Source organism: Anser cygnoides, chromosome Z (genome assembly GCF_040182565.1).
Source record: "Anser cygnoides isolate HZ-2024a breed goose chromosome Z, Taihu_goose_T2T_genome, whole genome shotgun sequence".
NCBI lineage: Eukaryota > Metazoa > Chordata > Aves > Anseriformes > Anatidae > Anser > Anser cygnoides.
The window spans coordinates 58,895,979-58,915,426 of record NC_089912.1 but is presented as its reverse complement, the minus strand read 5'-3'; the positions used below and the strand labels follow the sequence as shown (position 1 = coordinate 58,915,426).

At 46.5% G+C, this 19,448-nt stretch overlaps 1 protein-coding gene across 3 annotated transcripts in view; it reads left to right on the top strand.

The window, feature by feature from the left end:
* The window catches only part of LOXHD1 (lipoxygenase homology PLAT domains 1), a 114,532-nt gene extending 98,482 nt beyond the window's left edge, over positions 1 to 16,050 (top strand). Inside the window, exons 36-39 of one of the 3 annotated variants that reach the window (XM_048051463.2) lie at positions 9,453 to 9,623; positions 10,763 to 10,901; positions 12,348 to 12,509; positions 14,973 to 16,050. In XM_048051463.2, coding sequence (XP_047907420.2) covers positions 9,453 to 9,623; positions 10,763 to 10,901; positions 12,348 to 12,509; positions 14,973 to 15,453 — 953 coding nt within the window. In that variant the 3' untranslated portion in view covers positions 15,454 to 16,050. The remainder of the gene's footprint in view (positions 1 to 9,452; positions 9,624 to 10,762; positions 10,902 to 12,347; positions 12,510 to 14,972) is intronic. The other 2 variants (XM_048051471.2, XM_048051465.2) reach the window with 2 other exon arrangements.
* Positions 16,051 to 19,448: the final 3,398 nt, after the last annotated feature.

Genomic DNA, 19,448 nt, shown 5'->3' with positions numbered 1-19,448 from the left:
CCTCGTGGCTCCCAGTGGTCGATCATGCTAACAGAATGAAATATACCCACCAGATCAGAGCTGAACCCCAGGGCTCAGGCACGTGAATGGGCTGGGACGTAGGAAAGCAAGGACTGGGTCAGACCAAGGAGCCATCGAGCCCAGCAGCTGTTTCCAACAGCAGCCATCACGGGGTGCCTGAGGAAGAGAAGGAACTGAGCGAGCGTGTGTAATCCTGCCTCATCCTCTGCATCTCACCCTGCATCCCTGCAGGGTGTCTCCTGCACTGGTTATCGTTTTTGTCCATTAAGTAATGTGCAGTGAATTTTCTCATTCACATGCTTGTCCAGACTCTGCAGGGGACATTTAGCACCCATGGCAGTGAGTCCCACGGGTCTGCTCGCTGCTCTGTGATGAGCAACTCCTCTTTATCTTGCATGGGGCGCCTGCTGCCTTTTCCTTCTTGCACGAGTGATCATGGTTCACCTTCTCCTTGCCACTGGTGATTTTATTGTCGCACTCTGTGGAGCTACCACTTTGCAGCTGAGCTATGGTAATTGCTTTTTACATGCTCTTGGTTGGTGGCAAAGGGAGTTAACAGAGCTTGGCCCTGGGCTAAGCAGTAAATAGTCTCAATTAGTTTAATTTTGCTGTTGGCTAAGAGTATGTAGTCAGATAGTCACCACAAACCAGCTAAAATAGTATACCATGTGTCCAGAACCTGGAAAAACAGTGCATATTTATGAATAGAAGTACACTTTGCAACCTCATATTCTCTTTCCTTATTTCCCCCATATCTCTGGTTTCCATTTATAAGTAATATTTAATAGGGATTTTACCAGACCTAGCTGACTGTGGGGTTAAGCCTTGGACAAACAATGTGCTCAGGTTTTGTTCAGCATAAATGTAGTTGTTTTTCCTCTCGGTGAGGAGGACAACTGTAGTTTAAGTCATAACATATGTTGTCTTCATTGTTCTTGCATTAGTCATGTGAAAGGCATATCCTATCTACAGCTTCACACAACGAAGCATGACAGTTTGTTGGGTGTGTAGAGTATTTATTACTGCTGGGATCCCAGGCTATAGCTGTCCTTTGCATACATGCCTGCTCTCTCTGTATAATTTATATAGGTTGGCTTTGCCACTGGTTAGAAATTCCTGGCTCCATTTTTTTGGAAAGGAGTAGAGAGGTCAGGGGTCAAGGGCCATGTATGGTTTTCATCAGATGCTTGGGGGACTTTGGGTATTAAACAGAAATATGCTTATATTTACCATTAATTTCAAGCATCAGATTTTGCTCATTCTTTCCTTATTTTTTTTTCTATTTTGGCCTAAATGTTTCTCTGTCAATGTTGTGTGGAAAACTTAGCCTCACACTGGACTACCCCATTGCTCCTCACAGGCTGCATACTTGGAATATGGATGATGTTCCTCCCCTAAATTTCTTTATATCAATTATATTATGATATATATCAGCCTTAATGGCAGCATCAACTTGTTTTGACTCACATTACATCCTACTAATCTAGCCCATGGGCTTCTTAAGGGGACAGCTAAGCAATAGGTCTTCTTTTTCCTTTAAAAATAACCTGGTCCCAGGAATAAGTCAACCAGGTGACCCCCATTTGGGGGTAAAATGGACCTAAATGTCTTGCCTAAGGTGGCTGTTTGCCATGAAATCCAGCTCAGCATCCGCCCCCATCAGGGAAGTTTTGCTGCAGTGGGTATGCCAGCAGTTCACATCCCCCTTTTTTTTATATCGTTTCTCTGAAATTTGACTGTACTGGAGTGTTCAGAGTTGAAGAGACAGTAATTGCAATGGCAAAGGCTGTCAGGAGGTCTTTAAAACATAAACACTGCATTTGTCTCCTCAGGAAAAGCATGTCAGAGTGCCAGTTTTTATAGTCCCACTTTAATGTTTTTAAATGTCACTTTCCCCACCAAAACCACAGAGTGGCACCTCTGTGTGAGATATAAAGCAGGAAAGAAGCCCCCATCTAATTCCTTCCACTCCAGTAGGATTGAGTAGGGAGGAAGTTGGTGCTCGTTTGAAAACAGGCTGTTTAGAGACTTGGCAACTGCAGTTTCAAGGAACTTGTTCCTGATTTTTCAGATGTTTAGAGCTCACCAGCAAGAGTCTGGTAACAATGAACTGAGGTGAATGAAATTTAGCTTTGTTTTGCTCCATGTCTTTTTATCCTGCCCTTGTTCACTTTGAGATACTGATGTTCAATTTAATATATTTAGACTCCCTGAGTAAATTTAATCATTTCCAGCCTCCCCATCTCCTGATCTCAGATAGTCACTATGTATTTTCTCATATCTTAGTTCATTTACTTCTGCATTTATGCAAGATCAGAATCTGTAGGTCTGTAGAAATGCTGGCTTTCTAAATGTAGGTCTCATTTTTTTGCCCTTCGGTTTAAGGACTAAATCACCATTCTGGAAGTACCGCTTAAAGTTTCACAGTATCTCAGTAATGAAATTATTTAGCTGTAAAAACTTTTTGATGTTGTTTTGCCATTTTCTCATTGCAACAAGGAGATGTGGGAAATGTGGATTTAGCTCCCTCATCTGCCTGAGTAGATCTGAACCCAGACGATAAACAGTCTTTCTAAAGTCATTAATTTCAGATTCTTGATTATCTCAGTTGCCATCAGCCAAGGGGAGCCAGTAACAGTCTAATTATGGATAAACCAGGCTTCTCTGTTATTATAAAAGCAAAGATAGAAGCAAATAACCAGGTTATGCAGCCCAACTCCTTCTTTGCCTCAACAGGGCCCTTCTTTCAATTACATCAACTGCAATGACATTGTCTAATTGAGTTTTAAATAGCCTAACTGCCCCAATGACTAATTTTGGGTGGATCTTCCAAAGAAGGAAGCATCTTATTCCTCTTTCTCGAGCTGGATGCAATAGAGGAATATTAGTATGCCCTTGTTTTTCCTTTTATTTCTCTGAAGGAACTGCCTTCTTCAGTAGCAATGTATAGGATCAGGTCTTAAACTGCCCAGGCCTTGAACTCCTAGCACGCTGCACATCCAGAGATATGTTTCTGCAATTCACTGACATGATTCCAAGCCCTTTGGGCTCTGGTAGAGCATAAATTATTAAAAGAAACTTAAAGATCTGCTTTTCTGCCCTCTATAAAGATTGGCTTAGCTATCAGACTCAAAAAGGTCTTTTTAAGCCCTCTTCTCAGAGCTTGCCTGTTCTTTCACAAACTCTGCTGATCCTTGGGGCAGGTTTATTTAACAGTTTCTGCTTTAAGTAAAAAGTAAGAGGAAGAGAGACAGATGCACATAGCTGCTAGAGGAGAGGAGGCTGCTCCATCCCACCTGTTTTACTGATGGCTCAGTAGAGAGGAAGGCAACTTCAAACTCTACATCTTTCTGCGTGGATTCAAGTCAACTCTTTAGACAAGACATAATGGGGTACACAAACTGCAGACCTGTGTAGCATGCCAGCAACCATGCTTTGGCTGCTCAGTCCCACAGATTGGCCAAATCCATCCTCAGTCCTCAGCATATACCCTTCAGAGCCTTCCTGTAAATGCCATGTGCCTTCCTGTCTCTTCCATGGCGGGTTTCATCCTTACACTCAACTGTTTTATCACAGAGATGTGCTACAGTCATCACAGCAGAAATGTAAGACACGGCAGAAATCTCATAGTCCAGAGTTGACGTAAAATAGAAGAAAAAATAAAATAAAAGATGTAAGCAAACAAAACATCAGATTTGGAGAGAAGGCAAAGACTTCAGTGTTGACCCTGCACAGTCATTCCTATCATCCCCATTTCCTGTAACCCTTCACTAAAGAATGGAAAGAGCCCACAGGGCCAACCAGTAGCTGTAAAATTATCAATTCCATAAAAGCTTCCCTTTGCTACAAGCCTCCTTTGCTCCTCTTGGTGACAAATTATCCTGCACCCTTGTTAAATGCTTTTGCATCAAGTATGCTTCAATAAAACGTGAAATATGCTTCAATCACAAGAATATTCTCTGAGAAACTGTTATATCTTCACTCTGAGCTGTTAAGTGTTTTTGCACAGGAGTAGTTTGTCAGTAAGATGTGTGGTTTTTTGTTGTTGTTAGTGTTGTTCTTTTCTGAGAGTAATTTACTGATGCTTTTGCCCTGAGTCAAATCCCACACTGAACAAGTTGCACAGGAAACACAGGTGGGGGGCAGGGAACCTATTTTCTAAAACCGTCCCGAGTGTTAAGCTTTTGTTTTGTCAAAGGTTGTGTGAGGTTTTGCATTGCCTGTCTGCTCGGATGAGAAATGTTGTGGTGTGAACTAACATGATCCTCAAGGAGAAATACACAAATGCATCTATTATCTATTTTTATTCTGCCACTGGCTTGCAGAATGACCTTGCGTAAATCACATCCCTGTACCTAATTTTCAATTATGTAAATCAGGGATAAAAATTATTCACCTCCTTAAGGTGTTTTGAGATGTACCGATGCGGAGCTAGGTGCTATGATTTTAGCACCTCACAATTAATGCTCCTTTTCTAGCGATCTGACATGTCTATCAAAACTCCCACCCCTTTCTGGGTGATGTCTCACATGGTGGGATTTAAGGCTGGACAGTCACCTAACCAGACAGGAGGTAAATGACATCAAAGGACACAAGGCCTATGAACTGCATTTGTAATGGTCATTACTTTGAGTTTCAGAACATCTGAAAAGTAAAAGAAAAAAATGGAATTAAGGGGCTGAGCAGTGCTGGTCGCTGGCGGTGAATAGCCAGGCAGCAGCAGTTCTGCACTGACCCTTGAGCAGTCAGTGTCACAAGCAGGATTTTTCTTTTACTCATACGAGAACATAAACACCAGTAATGACAACAGTTATCCTTAATTGGGCATCAAATGCTTTCACAAAAAAAAAAAAAAAAAAAAAAAGAAAAAGACGTTGCAAATAGACAGGGGATAGGGAGGAAAATCATTGAGTATGGCCACAGAGAAGGGAGAGATTTTCATTTGTATGGGCACATGTGTACTCCAGCCTGGATGTGGTTCACCTCCCTGGTCTGCCAGCAGAGATTGGATTCCCCCAGATCTGATTTTGCAAGGAATTCACTTCACAAGGCACCAGCTTTCAGCATCACCTGGGAATGAGGCAAGATGGTCCTGTGAAGACCTCGCAGACGTACACAGAGGACCCCTGCCCAGCATCACTCAGTTGCCAGCTTGGGCTCTTTTGAAAAGGAAGATAAATGGGACAACTAGCTGCTCTTTTGGATAGGGGCGCTGGGGAAGAGAATACATTTCCCTACATGACACTAAATTATACAACTGCCAGAGTCAAGCAAGCAAAGTGATTCTGTTTTCCCCAAAGCTCTTCTCCTCCGCTAATTACATTTGAAATGTTTTGCATGCTATTGAAAATGTCACTTCCAACTGTGGACCATTAAGGAGTCTACGTGGCACAGCCACGGGTTTTATTAGGGCAGGTTTGCTGCTGGGGATTTCGATGGCAGTGAAACAGGCCTGGAGGGAAATTCCTTTTGTCACAAACTTTGAACACTTGTTACCGTGATAGGGAATCACCCACAAAGGCACAGTGGTGGCCAAACTATTTTAAAGACCAAGACCTGCATAATCAAGCAGGAACTGCCCAGACTTTCGCTATTTCTTTCCCTCTGCCCAATAACAGATTAACAGAGACAGATGTGGTCCTCCCGGTTTGCCCTGAAGACACTGCAGAAGAGCCCATGATATTCTCTGAGGCATTTTTGCCACTGATATGTGCCTGAGATTTTGTTTTCCTGGTACTGTAGGTAGAGGTGCCAAAGGGATACAAACAGACTTGCTTTGGCTCTTGTACAAGCACTGAAAGTTGAGCGATGGAGAGACTGTGACCTTTTGCACCAGCAGTGTCCTGGCACCCAGGGAAAGGCCGATAAGCTGTCGCTGCGGAGATCCTTCAGCTTTGCCAGCAGTGGCCAAGGGGAGTCCTTGGCTATGCCCACGCCACTTTGTTGTCTCCTCTTCCTCACCCCCTGACTGATGACTATACCGTAAACCATCTTGTGCTGAGGATCTGCTGCCTCTGGGGTTACGTCCAAACGGGGCGTACTTCCCTTTCTCTGAGCCTGTTGCTCTGCAAATTCCTCCCAGGAACAGAAAGTAGGAATAAAGTAATATCCTGAAACCAGGATTTCACAACCTGGGAAGTGGTTCTGCAGACACGGAAACCATGTTCTCCTTCCGCTGTTGTGGCACACAGAGCCAGGTCAGCCAAGTCGCACGCTCAGACTCTGTGCATAACGAGACTTTTTCTCTTCTAGATCAATATAAAAATAAATCAGATGTATTTTTCCCAGTGTGGAAAAAAAAAAAAACAAAGACAAAAACTACTTTGTCTGGTAAAGCAGAATAATTCCTTCAGCCCCAAATAAATCCTTCCATTTTCACATCAGGTTTTAAATGAAGCTTAGTGCTCTAGCAATGAAGGTCTTGACGTGACATCCACTGCTGGCACCAGGGCAGATGGACAGGGCAGGGCAGGGGGACATGCTGCCCTGGGTGCCGGCAGTACAGAAGTTATCCAGGGTGAATCGTTTCTCTCAAGAAATGGAAAGCAACATAGGATACTTTTACAGCTTCCAGGTCTCCCAATTTAATTTAAACTGCTAATCATAGGAAAGAAAAGAGGAAAAGACTGAAGACCAATTCTAACGAGAGGGAAGAGAAGCATTCTTTGTTTAAAGCAGGCAGGGGATGCTTTGAAGCAGGAGCATCACTTTTTCAAGGGTGACCAGCCAGCTCCTTGACTCAAGGTACCCATGTGCTTCAAGGAACATCCTGTTGGTTTTTGCTTTTCAGCATCAATCCCCTGACAGAGCCCAGAGCTTGCTTTTTAATATCCCAGAGCTGATAAATACATTTTTTGCAGGGAACATCAGGAAAAGCTGCACTTTGTGCTTTCTTTGCCCTTAACTCCAACACATGCTGGAAAGCCAGCCCTGGCCCATCTCGTCCCATGGTAAAAGTGCAGGTGTTTGTTGCAGCTTTCCTGGTGAGCAGCTGCTGGGGCTGGCCTGGAGACGATGGAGGAGGGTGTGCAGGTCTCATTCAGCCATCTCCTGATACCACTGCTTAGCACTGATCCCACCGCTGTCAAGCTGTTCGCTGCCGGCAACAGGACTAAGATCACCGATTTATTCCGTCCTAGTCTGCAGTCATTGATGTCTCTTGCTGGAGAACCATGGGATGTTTTCTTCCTTTCATCCTGAACTGTTTTAAAGTTTTGATGGAAGCAGAGCAGCCTCCCAAATATGCTGCAGAGATGTTCATTCAACTTAAATGGAAATGAGCCTGCCAAAAAGATTAACGGCCGACACTGCCAACGTGCTTGGAATAAATTTCCAGCCAGTCCCAAAGAGCAGGCTGGAGCACAGTGGGAGCCCCGGGGAACTTGATAAGCTCTGCCCAGCAGGCACTAAACTGATGAGGATCTGCAAGGGTACAATGTGCCAGCCCTCTCCCAAAAACCCTTCACATCTTTGCTCTGCTGCTGAAGCCTGGACGGGGCCAGGTGTGTTTGCAAGGTGCACCCAGCTCCCTTGGCACTGTCCTCCCTGTGCAATAGACACATGGACACACTGGAGCAAGCCCAGTGAAGAGCCAGGAATATGACTGGAATTGGAAGAATGAAGGAACTGGGGCATCCAGTGTGTGAGAAGAGGTTGATGGAGCTGGGACTGCTCAGCCTAGAGAGGGCAAGGCCCAGGGGGATCTTACTGATATGTAGGAATACCTGATGGGGATGAGTAAAGAAGATGGAGCCAAACTTTTTATTTTGTTTTGCTTTTTCCCCTTCCACGCAGGTGATCAAACACATGTTGCCCAGACAGGCTGTGGAGTCTCTGTCTTTGGAGAAAGTCAAAGCCTGGCTGGACACAGCCCTGAGCAACCCACTCTAGCTGTCCTTGCTCTGAGTAGGCGTTGGGACTAGGTGGTCTCCAGAGGTGCCTTCCAGCCTCAATGAGCCTGTCGTTCTGCGCCCCCTAAACTGGAATTTAAAGAGCAAATAGTGTCTTCAGTAAAGGTTTATGCTTTTTATAGAGTCATTTCTTAGCTTGGAGAAGGTTCAGAAAGCTAAAGCGCACAACAAGAATGCCTCTGAGGCTGGTAGGAAACAGCCAACAGACACTGTATGGCAGTTCACAGGGCAGGGTGACTTGTTGACATAGCTCAAAAAGGTGCCATCATTATCTTTCAGGGCTAAAGGGCTAATTAAGATTAATATTTGCAAACTAAGGAAGCAGGCACATGGCATTAAGCACTTGGAAGAGCAAGAGCTATTTTATACCTATGGGATGTAAGTAATAACTCAGCAGAGATGTCTTATCATGAACACAACCTCCCTTTGTCTGACAATAACAAGACTTGTAAGTAGAACTGTCAGAACATCCAAGGCCCCCTGAATCAACATGAGTTGCTTCTATTTCAACAAAGAAATCAGGAAAATGTTCCCAAATGCCCTGTTCTTGATTTTCAAGTTACTTTCCGCTGGGGAAAAAAATTTAAAAAAAAGGAAATAGAAAACTAAGAGGGAACTATGACTCTTCCAAAGGACCCAAGGCAAAAGTTAGGTGATCTGTTGGTCCCTGCAGGAGCATCCATCACTTTGTGTTACATTCATGCCCAGACACAACATTAGTAAATTCACTCTGGTTGCTTGGCAAGAGCAGGATAGCATGGGTGATTTCCTTGCATGTGTTAGCTGACAGGGTCAAAGGAGCAAGTGATAATTTACCTTCTGACCTTCAAATACAGATATGGAGTGATGGGGGAGTAATACAGGCCAGAGGGAAAGACATTAAACCCTACAGTTTTTGGCCATCTAGTACTTATATTTCTCTTTAGGCTTTAAGGCTTCACACTTCCCTTAAAGTAGAAGGAAGAATCAGCAGCAGTTTCTGCAACACAAGCTACTCCATTTTTTCTCCAAACCCTTTGAATTTCAGGAGATTTCATGCTTCTGGCTCCAGCAAACAGTTCTGTGGAGCCTTGATTTTGGGGGGGGGGGGTTGTAAAGTTTTGTTGTCCCTAAACTGCATCAGGGCTTCATCCTGTCCTGACGGTGGTGCAGAGGCTGCTCCCCATTGCAGAGCTGCATCTCCTGCATCCTGCTGGGCAAGGACAAGAGATGGCCCCTTGCACAGACACCTTGAAATCCAGCTTCTCTGGGACCACACTCCAACACATTTATATCTGATCACGAGCCAGAGAGTCCCTCAAAAGCATGGCCTTACTGTGGAAGGGGGATCAGGTGATGGTCTTGAGCTGGTCCATGTTGGTTTGGTATCAGATCAACATCACCTATTCTGGTGACATTATCTGAAACAAGTACCAGGTATTTCCAGTGTCAGCCAGGTGATCCTGGCAATGAGTATCTCACCTCTTTACCCAAACAATGTGAAAATATCCTATTTTTTGTTGTTGTTGTTTTACTGCAAAGGAATCGCGCCAGGTTGGCACTTGGAATACATCGACGTGACAGACTCCGCCACGGACAAGACGTTTCGCTTCCAGTGTGACCGCTGGCTGGCTAAAGGTGAAGACGATGGGCAGCTCATAAGAGAACTGGCTTGTGCCAATAATGACATCCTGGAACTGAAGGAGCGGACTGGTAAGACTTGTTTCAGGCATTTGCTGAGGGTCCTCAGAGGCCATAGGGCCACATCTCCTGGAGGATGCTCCGCTGGGGCTTGCCATGTATTAGCAACTTGTGTTCTGGGCTCTGAAGGTTTGATTAGTTAAGGTACACTTTAGTTCAAAAGTGCAATGCTGTGATCAGAGAGAAACAAATCAGGATTTATGAGGAAGAAAAGCATCTCATTCTGGGTTGAAACTTAAGAGGGGCCCATCTGCTGTGGTTCAATCCAGCAGTAAGCCGTAGGCATACACGGTTATGGTCTCATTAGAAACAATGGGCTTTAATCTTTGAGGTGGAAAATAAGTTCAGTCCTTAAAGCACTGCAAGTAACATTTCTCCAGCTTCCTCTTGAACATGCTTTGGGCTAGAGGCTCCCATATCTCAGCTGAAGATGACAGCTGAGCTTAACACCCCATAGACCTGGGTAATTCCCTGCTCTGGGTAATTCCACCAACTCCAAGGTAATCACACTGGTGTCTAATGTGGTGAACAAGTGAGAGAAAAAGAGCAATGTTATTTAACCGCACTGATAATTTGCTAAGCACACCTCAAAAATTCCTGCAACACAGTGCTCTTCTTTGGGAAGGTCCCGGGGAGTCAAGAACCACATTACTTCAATGTGATTCCACTCTGCCCCTGCAAAATGACAACCCCGTGACTGCCACCGTGAGTAATGACATGCCACCACAGCATCCGAGCACGTCCTGTGGGTGCCCGGATACCTTCACTGTCCCTGCGAGGCAGTTCTATGCTGTTAGGAACTGTGTCACAGAAACCGAAGTATTTGTGCTGTGTTAAAATAGTAGTTCTTTGCACAGCAGGGAGCTGGACACGGCTTGTTCAAGAGCAGATCCACCGACTCCTGCTAGCTGATCAAGCAGTACTCAGGTTTTCCACACGCTCTACCCCTGTATGAAATCCTAAGCGCAAAGATGTCACGAGTCCCACAGATTTCAGTGTGTTTCCGTCCTTGTTTTGCAAATGCTTTCTCATGTGCTGCGATAAATATTAGGAAGAGGGTTTTCAGCCAAAATGACAGCCAACTGAAGAGATGTCTTTGACCATCTGCTCTTCCTTTGCTGCTTAACACGTGTGTTAATTATGCCTTAAAGCCTATGAAATTGTCACTGTAACAAGCGACAGAGAGGATGCGGAAACGAAGGAAAACATCTGGATCATCTTAGAAGGGAAACTGGGCCGCTCAAAAGAATTCCTTATGGAAAACTCCTCCAAGAAAAGGAGATTTGAGAGGTAGTGGGACTGGGTGATGGGCTAAAGGAATTCCTCACCATCCGTGTGTCTGCCACAAACGCCACGTCTTCTCCACACGATCCACAGAGCTGCACTTGTGCCAAGCTCTTTCTTAACCCCCTTCCAAAAATGCCGAGAGACTTCTCACCTGGAGTAAAAGGAAGGTGTAAAATCAGTTTCTGATGGGCAGACAGAGAGCAGGTTTTAAAAATGATGAGAAAAGGCATTTGGTAAGAGGCAATGTAGATGATGCATGCCTCTGTGCGTGTATGTGTGTCCTTTTTCATCAGTACATACAAACAGGCTTCTGGTGAGCCTCTGGGGAGGCTGTGTATTTTTGAGCTGGGAGTAGCAGAAGGAAGCTGGAGGTGGTTTTAGTTCCTTTTACAGCATCTCACTGGCAGTGGGAATCAGAGGGAAAGTAAAAATAGTTGGAGGCTAAATGTTGTCAGAGCCACTCAGATCTGGCTTTCCAGCCAAATCTGGGGGTAAGGCTGAAAGATCACTGTCGTGTGAGGAAAGCCGAGTATCAGCTTCATGTGCAGACAGGCTGGAGGCACATCTATGTAACGTGGGGCAGGTTCCTTTTCCCATGTGGGGCCAAGGTCCTCCAGATGTGAGGTGGTTTTCTCTTTTGTTTAAGGACACAGCACACCCTTAGGAGACGAGACCATATTCAAAGCCAGAGCTGCTGATGATGTTCAGCTCTGCAGAGAGGAAAATTGTTTTTTTATAGCTCTGTAGAAGGTGAAACTACAGCTGATCTGGACTTTGGAATGAATGGCTGAGATTTCATGGGAAACATGAATGACTAGGGAGAGCTTCCTCCTGGCACTCAGCTGGTGGGGACTACAGCGGAGTTAGAGACACCATCCCTCAAAGCATTGGTGACAGTCCGTTCTTGAAGGCAGGTTGGAATAAGGACCAAAGCCAAGGAGACAAACGTAACAGTTATGTAGGGGTCATGATGGGGAGCCAGACAAGTGTTTGACAGAGACCTATTGTTTCTCTAAACTATTTTCAATCTGGATTCCTAAAGCAGGAAGGGTGGCTGAACTAGCAGATTTAAAGCAGCAATGGTGGGTAGATGTGTAACAGATACCGTATCTGTCAAGAATGAATGAATAACTGCTGGAGGGGAAATTAGTCATTCTTTAGCTTTATCTATAATGAGGCAAATTGATTTTGTATGTGGAACTGCTCAAGTTTATCCTAGAAAGTCCTAGTGGCAGTAATTTAAAGTGTCACCCCTAATCAGACAAAATACTGAATTTAAATATGGAAATTAAACTTTGTGTTGAATGATTGTAGGTTAAATCAAATGACTTTAAATGAAGGCTTATCTTCTATCTTCCATAGCCATGTGCAAATTACTTAATGTCCATATGAGACAAGCCACTGCCAGCAATCAAGATATTAACTGACACTGCTCCCTGTTTCCTATAGGGGAGCAACAGACACATTTCAGTTTTCTTCAAAGAACCTTGGTGATATTGCAGCCATCTGCGTTGGTCACTGTCCAAAAGATGGAAAGAAGTCATCTGCGAAAGCTGATGTCTACTGGCATGTCCAGGAGATTATCGTAACAGAGATGGAGCTTTGCAACAAGTAAGTGTCTCCTGTCTGCAGGGAGCTGCTCCTGGAGGGCAGGAGGACATTGAGCAGCTCTGCATGCATCCTCCCAAAGCGTCTCAAACTTAAGCAATCGTGGAAATTCTTACAAAACCTTAATCCCTTTCTGAAAGCTAAGCTGTTTGGGGTGTCAGGTAAACAATATCCCCTGCTCTCTTGCTGTGCGATTTCTGAGTTGTCACCAAGGCCGTTTGCACATGCAAAGCTCCTGAACAAGGTAGCTGGGGTGAGTCTTACAGCTATGACAAACACCTCAGGTTGTAGGAAGTATGCACACTGACTGAAATTTAAGGGGTGTGAAGGATGCTCTGCACAGACTGGCCTTCAGGTAAGTCTTGTAAAAACAGCTCCTAGAAGAAAGTTGAGAGTAAGACAAAACCTCAGCCTCAGAGCAGTTTGGATGATCCTCCTGGGATGGTCCAAAAGCACACTGGGAAGGTAGAAGCAGCTTCCAAATCACAAATACTCAGCTACTCTGATTCAAATATGACTGGAATCTTCCATGCTGGAAGAATGAACATCTCTGAAGGGCTCTGTACATGTCAGGGCCCACACGTCCCTGTCCGTGGAAGGGGCGATGTTCACGGCTCGTGGGGCAGATAGCGCAGGGAATACGGAGGAACTGGAGGAGACTGGCTGTTTGCAGAACAAACTCCTCTTCAGAGAAAATATCCACTACGTTAATGGATTTTTCTGCACTGTGATATTTCCACTGCTGCAAGGGAACTTAACTGTAAGGGGTTTGTTCCAGCTGAGACAATTGAGTGTTTAAGAAGAAATCCTTGAAGTGACTATTTTTTTTTTAGATACTAAGAATTTCTCCTAGCTAATTAATCAGGCAGCAGAAGAGCCACAATAGCATTTGCTGAATGAAAACTCAGTCAATTATAACCTAAAACACTTTTCTCCTGGTGGGGAAAAACCTGGAACCCTCAGTGCCCGGCCATGCAGTCAGGTCTGCCCATGAAACTCCCTGGGAACATGCTGGAGCTGCTGAAAGAGGATGTTTTGAAGGGGACAAAGACATTCTCACAAAGACCCATGCCTTTTAAAGTTGTTTTATATAAAAGAAAGCAGCCAGGAGGTACCGGTAGTGCTTGCAGCCTGCGAATTATCAACTGGAGCAGATCTCACCGTGGGAGCAAGCTCTCATGTCGGGTACTGCTGATCCCAAAAGTCCAAAAAAAAAAAAAAAGACAAAACTAAAAGAGTTATGAGATTGCTGTAGCAATAGTTTTGAATGATACTGTTTTTGTTGTTTTTTGTTTTGTTTTGTTTTCCTTTTGGTACCTGATGCCAGTTTGCAAAATGTATGTATTTGGAAGGTTCTTCTTGCAAATCCCAGGGCTAGAGAAATTATCTTTTTCCTTCTCGCCCTTCTCAAAGACTGGCATGCTCCACCAGAATCCAGACCACAATAACGCAGCTCACGAAATAAAACTGCAGCATCAGGCAGCCTCCCCATCCATTTTCATGCAATTTTTCTGTCCCTGAGCCTAAAATTTTGCTCCCAGCAGAATTTTTCATTTGCAAACCCTCTTTCCAGGGAATAGAGAGCTTTTCTTTGGCTGCAGAAAATGTCCAAAGACTTGGAAGTGCTTAAGAAGCACTACAGCTCGAATAGCAGCAACCCTTCCTCCAGGTGCTGGTTCTACTCACACGCGCTGCAGTCCAGCCACGCTCCCCCCCCCCAGGAGGACCTGCTGCAGTTTGGCACGGGGGGGGAGAGGGAGGAGGGGGAAGAAAACTCGTTTGGAAATGATCTGCATCATTGGAAATGAAATACATCGTTAGAAGCGCCGTGCTCCAGCCTCTGGCTGGCTGCCAGGTGTGCAGCGATTTGTGAGCGCGTTTTGTGCTCCCTGCACGTCACGGGGGGCAGCACCGCAGAGCCGAGGGCTTTCAGCATCTGGTACCTATCACCTCCACGCTCCACGCTCTTCTTCCTGCTCAGGATGGGCTGGGTGGTGTAGAGGAGGAAAGGGGGGCTGTATAAACCTCCTCCTCCCGTCTTCCCCAGTCCATTTTTTCCCCATTCCTAGCCCGATCCTCACTGCAGTGTGGGTGAGGGTTGCTGCTGAGCTCCCTCCATGTGCTGCTGCTGCAGGGATGAAACCTCTGAGACCGGATGAACTGCGCAGCATCAGGCTGTGTTAGGTGCAGGGCTGGTTGCTGCCTTCCTCGGTGGCTCTGTAATTAGACGTGCCATCACACAGCCAACAGAGGTGGGAGCTGCCCCACGCCAGCCCTCGTAATGCAGCCTGTCCGTGTCTGCCCGGGGAAACAGGCGATTTTCCAGCAGCCGCAACGTTCAGTCTGGGTGTCCTTCTGGGGAGAAACTCCGGTGCTAGGACGTAGATGGAAAAGTATTGCAGCAGGCCCGTAGCACCCGCACAAGAAAGAGGTGACCACACCACTAACGTGCCTTCCCTCCGGCAGGTACTTCTTCAGGTGCAACGTGAAAATCCCGCTGCGGTACAAGAGACGGGACTACAAAGTCTTCGAGTGTGCCAAGGTCACCGAGAGTTTTGCCAGCAAAGCCCGCAGCTTGGTGCCAGTCAAATACGAGACCATCGTGGTCACGGGCTTTGAGAAGGGGGCAGGGACAGACGCCAACGTGTTCATCACCATCTTCGGGCTGAACGGGGACTCGGGCAAGCGCGCCCTGAAGCAGAAGTTCAGGAACCTCTTTGAGCGGGGCAAAACCAACAGGTTCTACCTGGAGACGCTGGACATGGGCGAGCTCAAGAAAGTCCGGATCGAGCACGACAACAGCGGGCTGGCACCCGGCTGGCTGGTGGAGCGGGTGGAGATCACCAACTCGGCCACCGGCGTCACCACCATATTTCCCTGCGGGAAGTGGCTGGATGAGAACCGGGGCGATGGGTTGATCTGGAGGGAGCTTTTCCCTAGGTACTGAGGAGCGTTTTGCTCCCTTCAGGACATGCGTTTTTTTTCCCACTATGCAGTTTTTATATTGCATTTTCCTTTTCGGAATGCTGCCTTTTGTATGGAGAGATTTTTAGTAGCAAGATGTGCTTCCTGGGTTAATATTTTGTAAAAGCAATACTGTTTTCTTTTTTTTTTTTTTTTTTAATGGATATAAAATTGTGAACGAAATAAATTCATTTCTTTCTTACCTACAGTTGGAGGTAACCAGTAGGTGACCCATGAACTCCCCCAGCAGCAGCTCAGATGCCACCTTCTGCTTTCGGCACCTTGCCCTGCTGGGGCTGGAAACACCCACTGGCCTCCACGCCGCCTGCTTCCCTTTTGGGGTGAATAAAGGGAAGTATGAAATTGAGACAGAATATTTAAGAAAATTGAACTGGGACATCCTGGTTTTGTCTCACATCACCGCAGCACGTGTTGCTACGTATGAACACTGCCTGGTGGTGGGGTCTGGGGGCTGTTTTCCACCCGTGGGCTTTCCTCCCACTCCAGACCCAGCTCCCAGGCTGGATTCAGAAGGTTCTGGGGCTCTGGCAGCCAGAGCAGCTCCTGGGAGCACACTAGCAGAGGACCCAGCTGACAACCTGTTCCTCTTCAAGGAAGCTGTGCTAACTGTGTTCAAAGCTGGCTCAGGACAATCTTGCCCTACAGAGCCCTGAACACCAACCCCCTTTCCGAGCAGCTGCCATTCATTTTAATCTTTAAACTCTCACAGCCTTCAGTGGGATGGGTTTGCCCAGCAGCCAGGCTTGCTGAGGAGGAGGAGGAGGCAGACCTTCAGCCCCCAGGGTGCTCTAACGAGCTCGGGCTTATTAACGAGGCGGCCACAGAAAGGGGTCTGCTCCCCCAGCCAAGCGTTGCAGCTTCAGCAGGTGGGGTGAAGGCTCCTCTCCTCCTCCCGACACTCAGCTGCCTGATGCCCACCTACCAGGTGTTGGACATGTCCCTTGGAGGGGGGATTGTGGTGTGTGAGGTGCCTTGAGAAGACTTTCCTCCTGGCATGGCTGTGTCCTAGGAGAGCTCCTTCCCCCTCCCAGGGTGATCCCTTCATGCACATAGGGATCAAAAGGGCTGAGAGTGGGATAAACTGATGGTTTTGGAGTAGAGTGGGTGGGGTACGTGCTCCCAGTAAACCTCATCGCTGGTCACTGGTGGAAGGACAGCAGCAGCCCTCAGTGCTCCCCCCTCCCCGTGCACTGATGACCGAGCTCTGAGCAAGGACTGAGCCGGGGCTGGGAGCTCACAGGAGGAGCAGAAGGGACCTTGGGGGGCTTGGAGGTGCGTGCTGGGGCCAGCAGGTACGTTTTCATCCCCAAGACCCCCAGGGAAGGGGCTCACACTGGGTACGCAGCGTGGCTGCACCTTGCTTGGACAGCTACCAGCAATAGACGGGATTTCACCACTGTGTCAGTAGGAATTTCACTGCTCCGTGCTCCCAGCCCCTGGGAGCACCTCCTGATCCACACCCTCCTACGTGGGGCGAGCAGAACAGGGAAATCCTTGGCGTGCATAGGACGTGCTTGTGAGAAGGCACGGCATCAGGACAGGCTCCATCTGGAAGCAATCATGTAACAAGTAGCTACAGCCACAGCTCACAGCTCACGGGTCCTGTTGAAGCAGGAATGAGCAACTTTGCGGTCACCAAATTGCTGTGTAGGGATTGCAAATACCTAGGCTGACATCAAAACCACCTGCCAGCCCTGGATGGGCATGTTCAACCCCAAATCTGCACTGAACTCCAGGCTATGCTGCCCTAAAAGAGGGTCAAGGGGGATTTTGCTGATACGGAGTCAGCGACTTCATTCTCTCCCCAGAAAGGCAACATTGGCAAAGCATTAAAAAAAAAAAAAAAAAAAAAACTCTTTTTTTTTCTTCTAAAGACTTTAAAAACGCCCTTTGTTTGTGCAAAACCCAGCTCCACCCCGGCTCTGGGGAGTCATCCTGTTGCTACAACTACTAACGCCACAAAAGTAATCAGTTGAGTGGAGTTTTTCCAGGGGCTGGATTTGCATTAAGCTGCTAAACCCAACACATTCCTGGCCAAGCAGAGGAGTGGGGAGGAAAAAAGCCAAAACTGCCGTAGCTCTGTGCTTTCTGCAGGGCTCAGGGCATGTCTGCCTCCTGGGGTAGAGGTGGGCAGATGCACAGCTCCTGCTCCCCTACCTTCCACCTTATTTTTGCTCATTGCTTCTTAATTGGTGTGGGTTTAGTGCACGTGCCTGCAACCAAAACCCAGGAATGTGGGTGAGAAGTGAGGGCGAAGGACAAGGATGGCACCACCCAGTAGGAAACTGCAAAAATGGGTTGTCCTGTTGTCTCCGTGGTCCCCATCATTTTGGGAGCCCGATGACATCCTGCACTTTGATGCTCTCAAACAACATGATGTTTTGGTTTTTTTTTTTCTTTGATGCTCTCAGTGACAACAAATATAACCGAGGAGACCTTCACGGTGTCAGACTAACTGGTAGGGACTGACTGTTTCTTGCTGCAGGACACTGATAATTAAATCAAGCATCTCTAGGAAGTTACAGTGACACATCTGACGGCATTTGGTACACCCACACCAACCCTATGTGCACAAAGGCAGGGTAACTCACGGCTGTGAAGCATCCACCCTACAACATCCCCTACCCCATCATTTAGTGCACAGGCTGATTTGACATGGAAAAGATGCCCCGCTGAAAAATAATAACAATAATAATTGATATTTACTCGTGGGCTTGTACAGCTCTGAGTTGCAACCCCTGGGCCAGCTGATGGTTTAGCTACTAAAAAAAAAAGAAAAATTAAAAAAAAGGATAAATGGGGAGAGTGGATGCCCGCAGTGGCTGTGCTGTTGTACCTTAAAGGGTGAAAAGCCATTTTCAGCTCGCTGTGCTCGGCGGGACCGTGATCAGATCTCAGCAGCACATTTGTGCTCTGCTGTGGCAGCTTTGAAGCAAAACCGATTGTGATCTCCAGCAGCTCTCAGCGCTGCAACCCTTTTGAAGGGCATCAGCAAGATCTCGTTGAGCAAGTGTGCTTTCCCTGCTTTCTGATAGAATTTGTAAAAGCTTGCTATAATGGGAGTTTCATCTTGCCCGAATAGGACGCATCCCTAGCACAGCCCTTACTGGATGCTAGAGGAGCCAGCAATTCTGCCCAGCTGCAGGAACCAAATCTCTGCGATCAGCAGCGTCTGTCCCCAGGGCATGCTCAGTCTAATCACATAATTGAGACTGGTCACAGCCTTTTGACACGAAATACATGAGGAGGAAAAGTCTCTGGAGCATAAGCAGGAGAGAGACTGACGCCATTCATTGCGTGAAAAAAAAAAAAAAGCAAGAGGACCCATGAAAGGGGTTGCAAAGTTGGGTGTTTGACCCCTTGGGTTCTCCAAGGGTGACAAAAGGTTGGAAAATGCCCTCAACTCTGTCCACCTTAAAGTTCTTTAATTATTATTATTTCATTTTTCAGTAGGTTTTTCTTTTCTTACTGCTTCAGGGCTGAAGGAGGCAGAAAAAGCCCTACCAGTGTTCACTTCTCTGCATGCTGAAGGCTTCACCTTCAAGGGGGGGGGGGGTTCTCCAGGAGTGCTTTGGGCACCCACTTGGGTGGGTTTCACATGTTGGCCATGGGTGGGAGTCGGGATCCAGTGGTAAATAAAGACCACACAAAAGTGTTCTGCCAGCTCCCACAGGTTTATAGTTAGCAATGCAGTTCATTTTATTAGTTATAAATAAAGTACAAAAAATCCACCAAAAGTGAATCTAAGCATTTACACAATTTCTAATGTCTTTTCATTTCTTCAATGCACTATTGCTTTAATATTAATAATAAATATTTTTCTAGCTTTCTTCTATAAAATAGTCTATGTAGCAAAATGTTGCACAGCACAACAGAACAGCAGTAGGAGTACAAAAATGTGGGTGATCCTTTCACCAGCCCGGGCCATTAAAGGGGAGGAGTTCTGTTTGCTTGCCC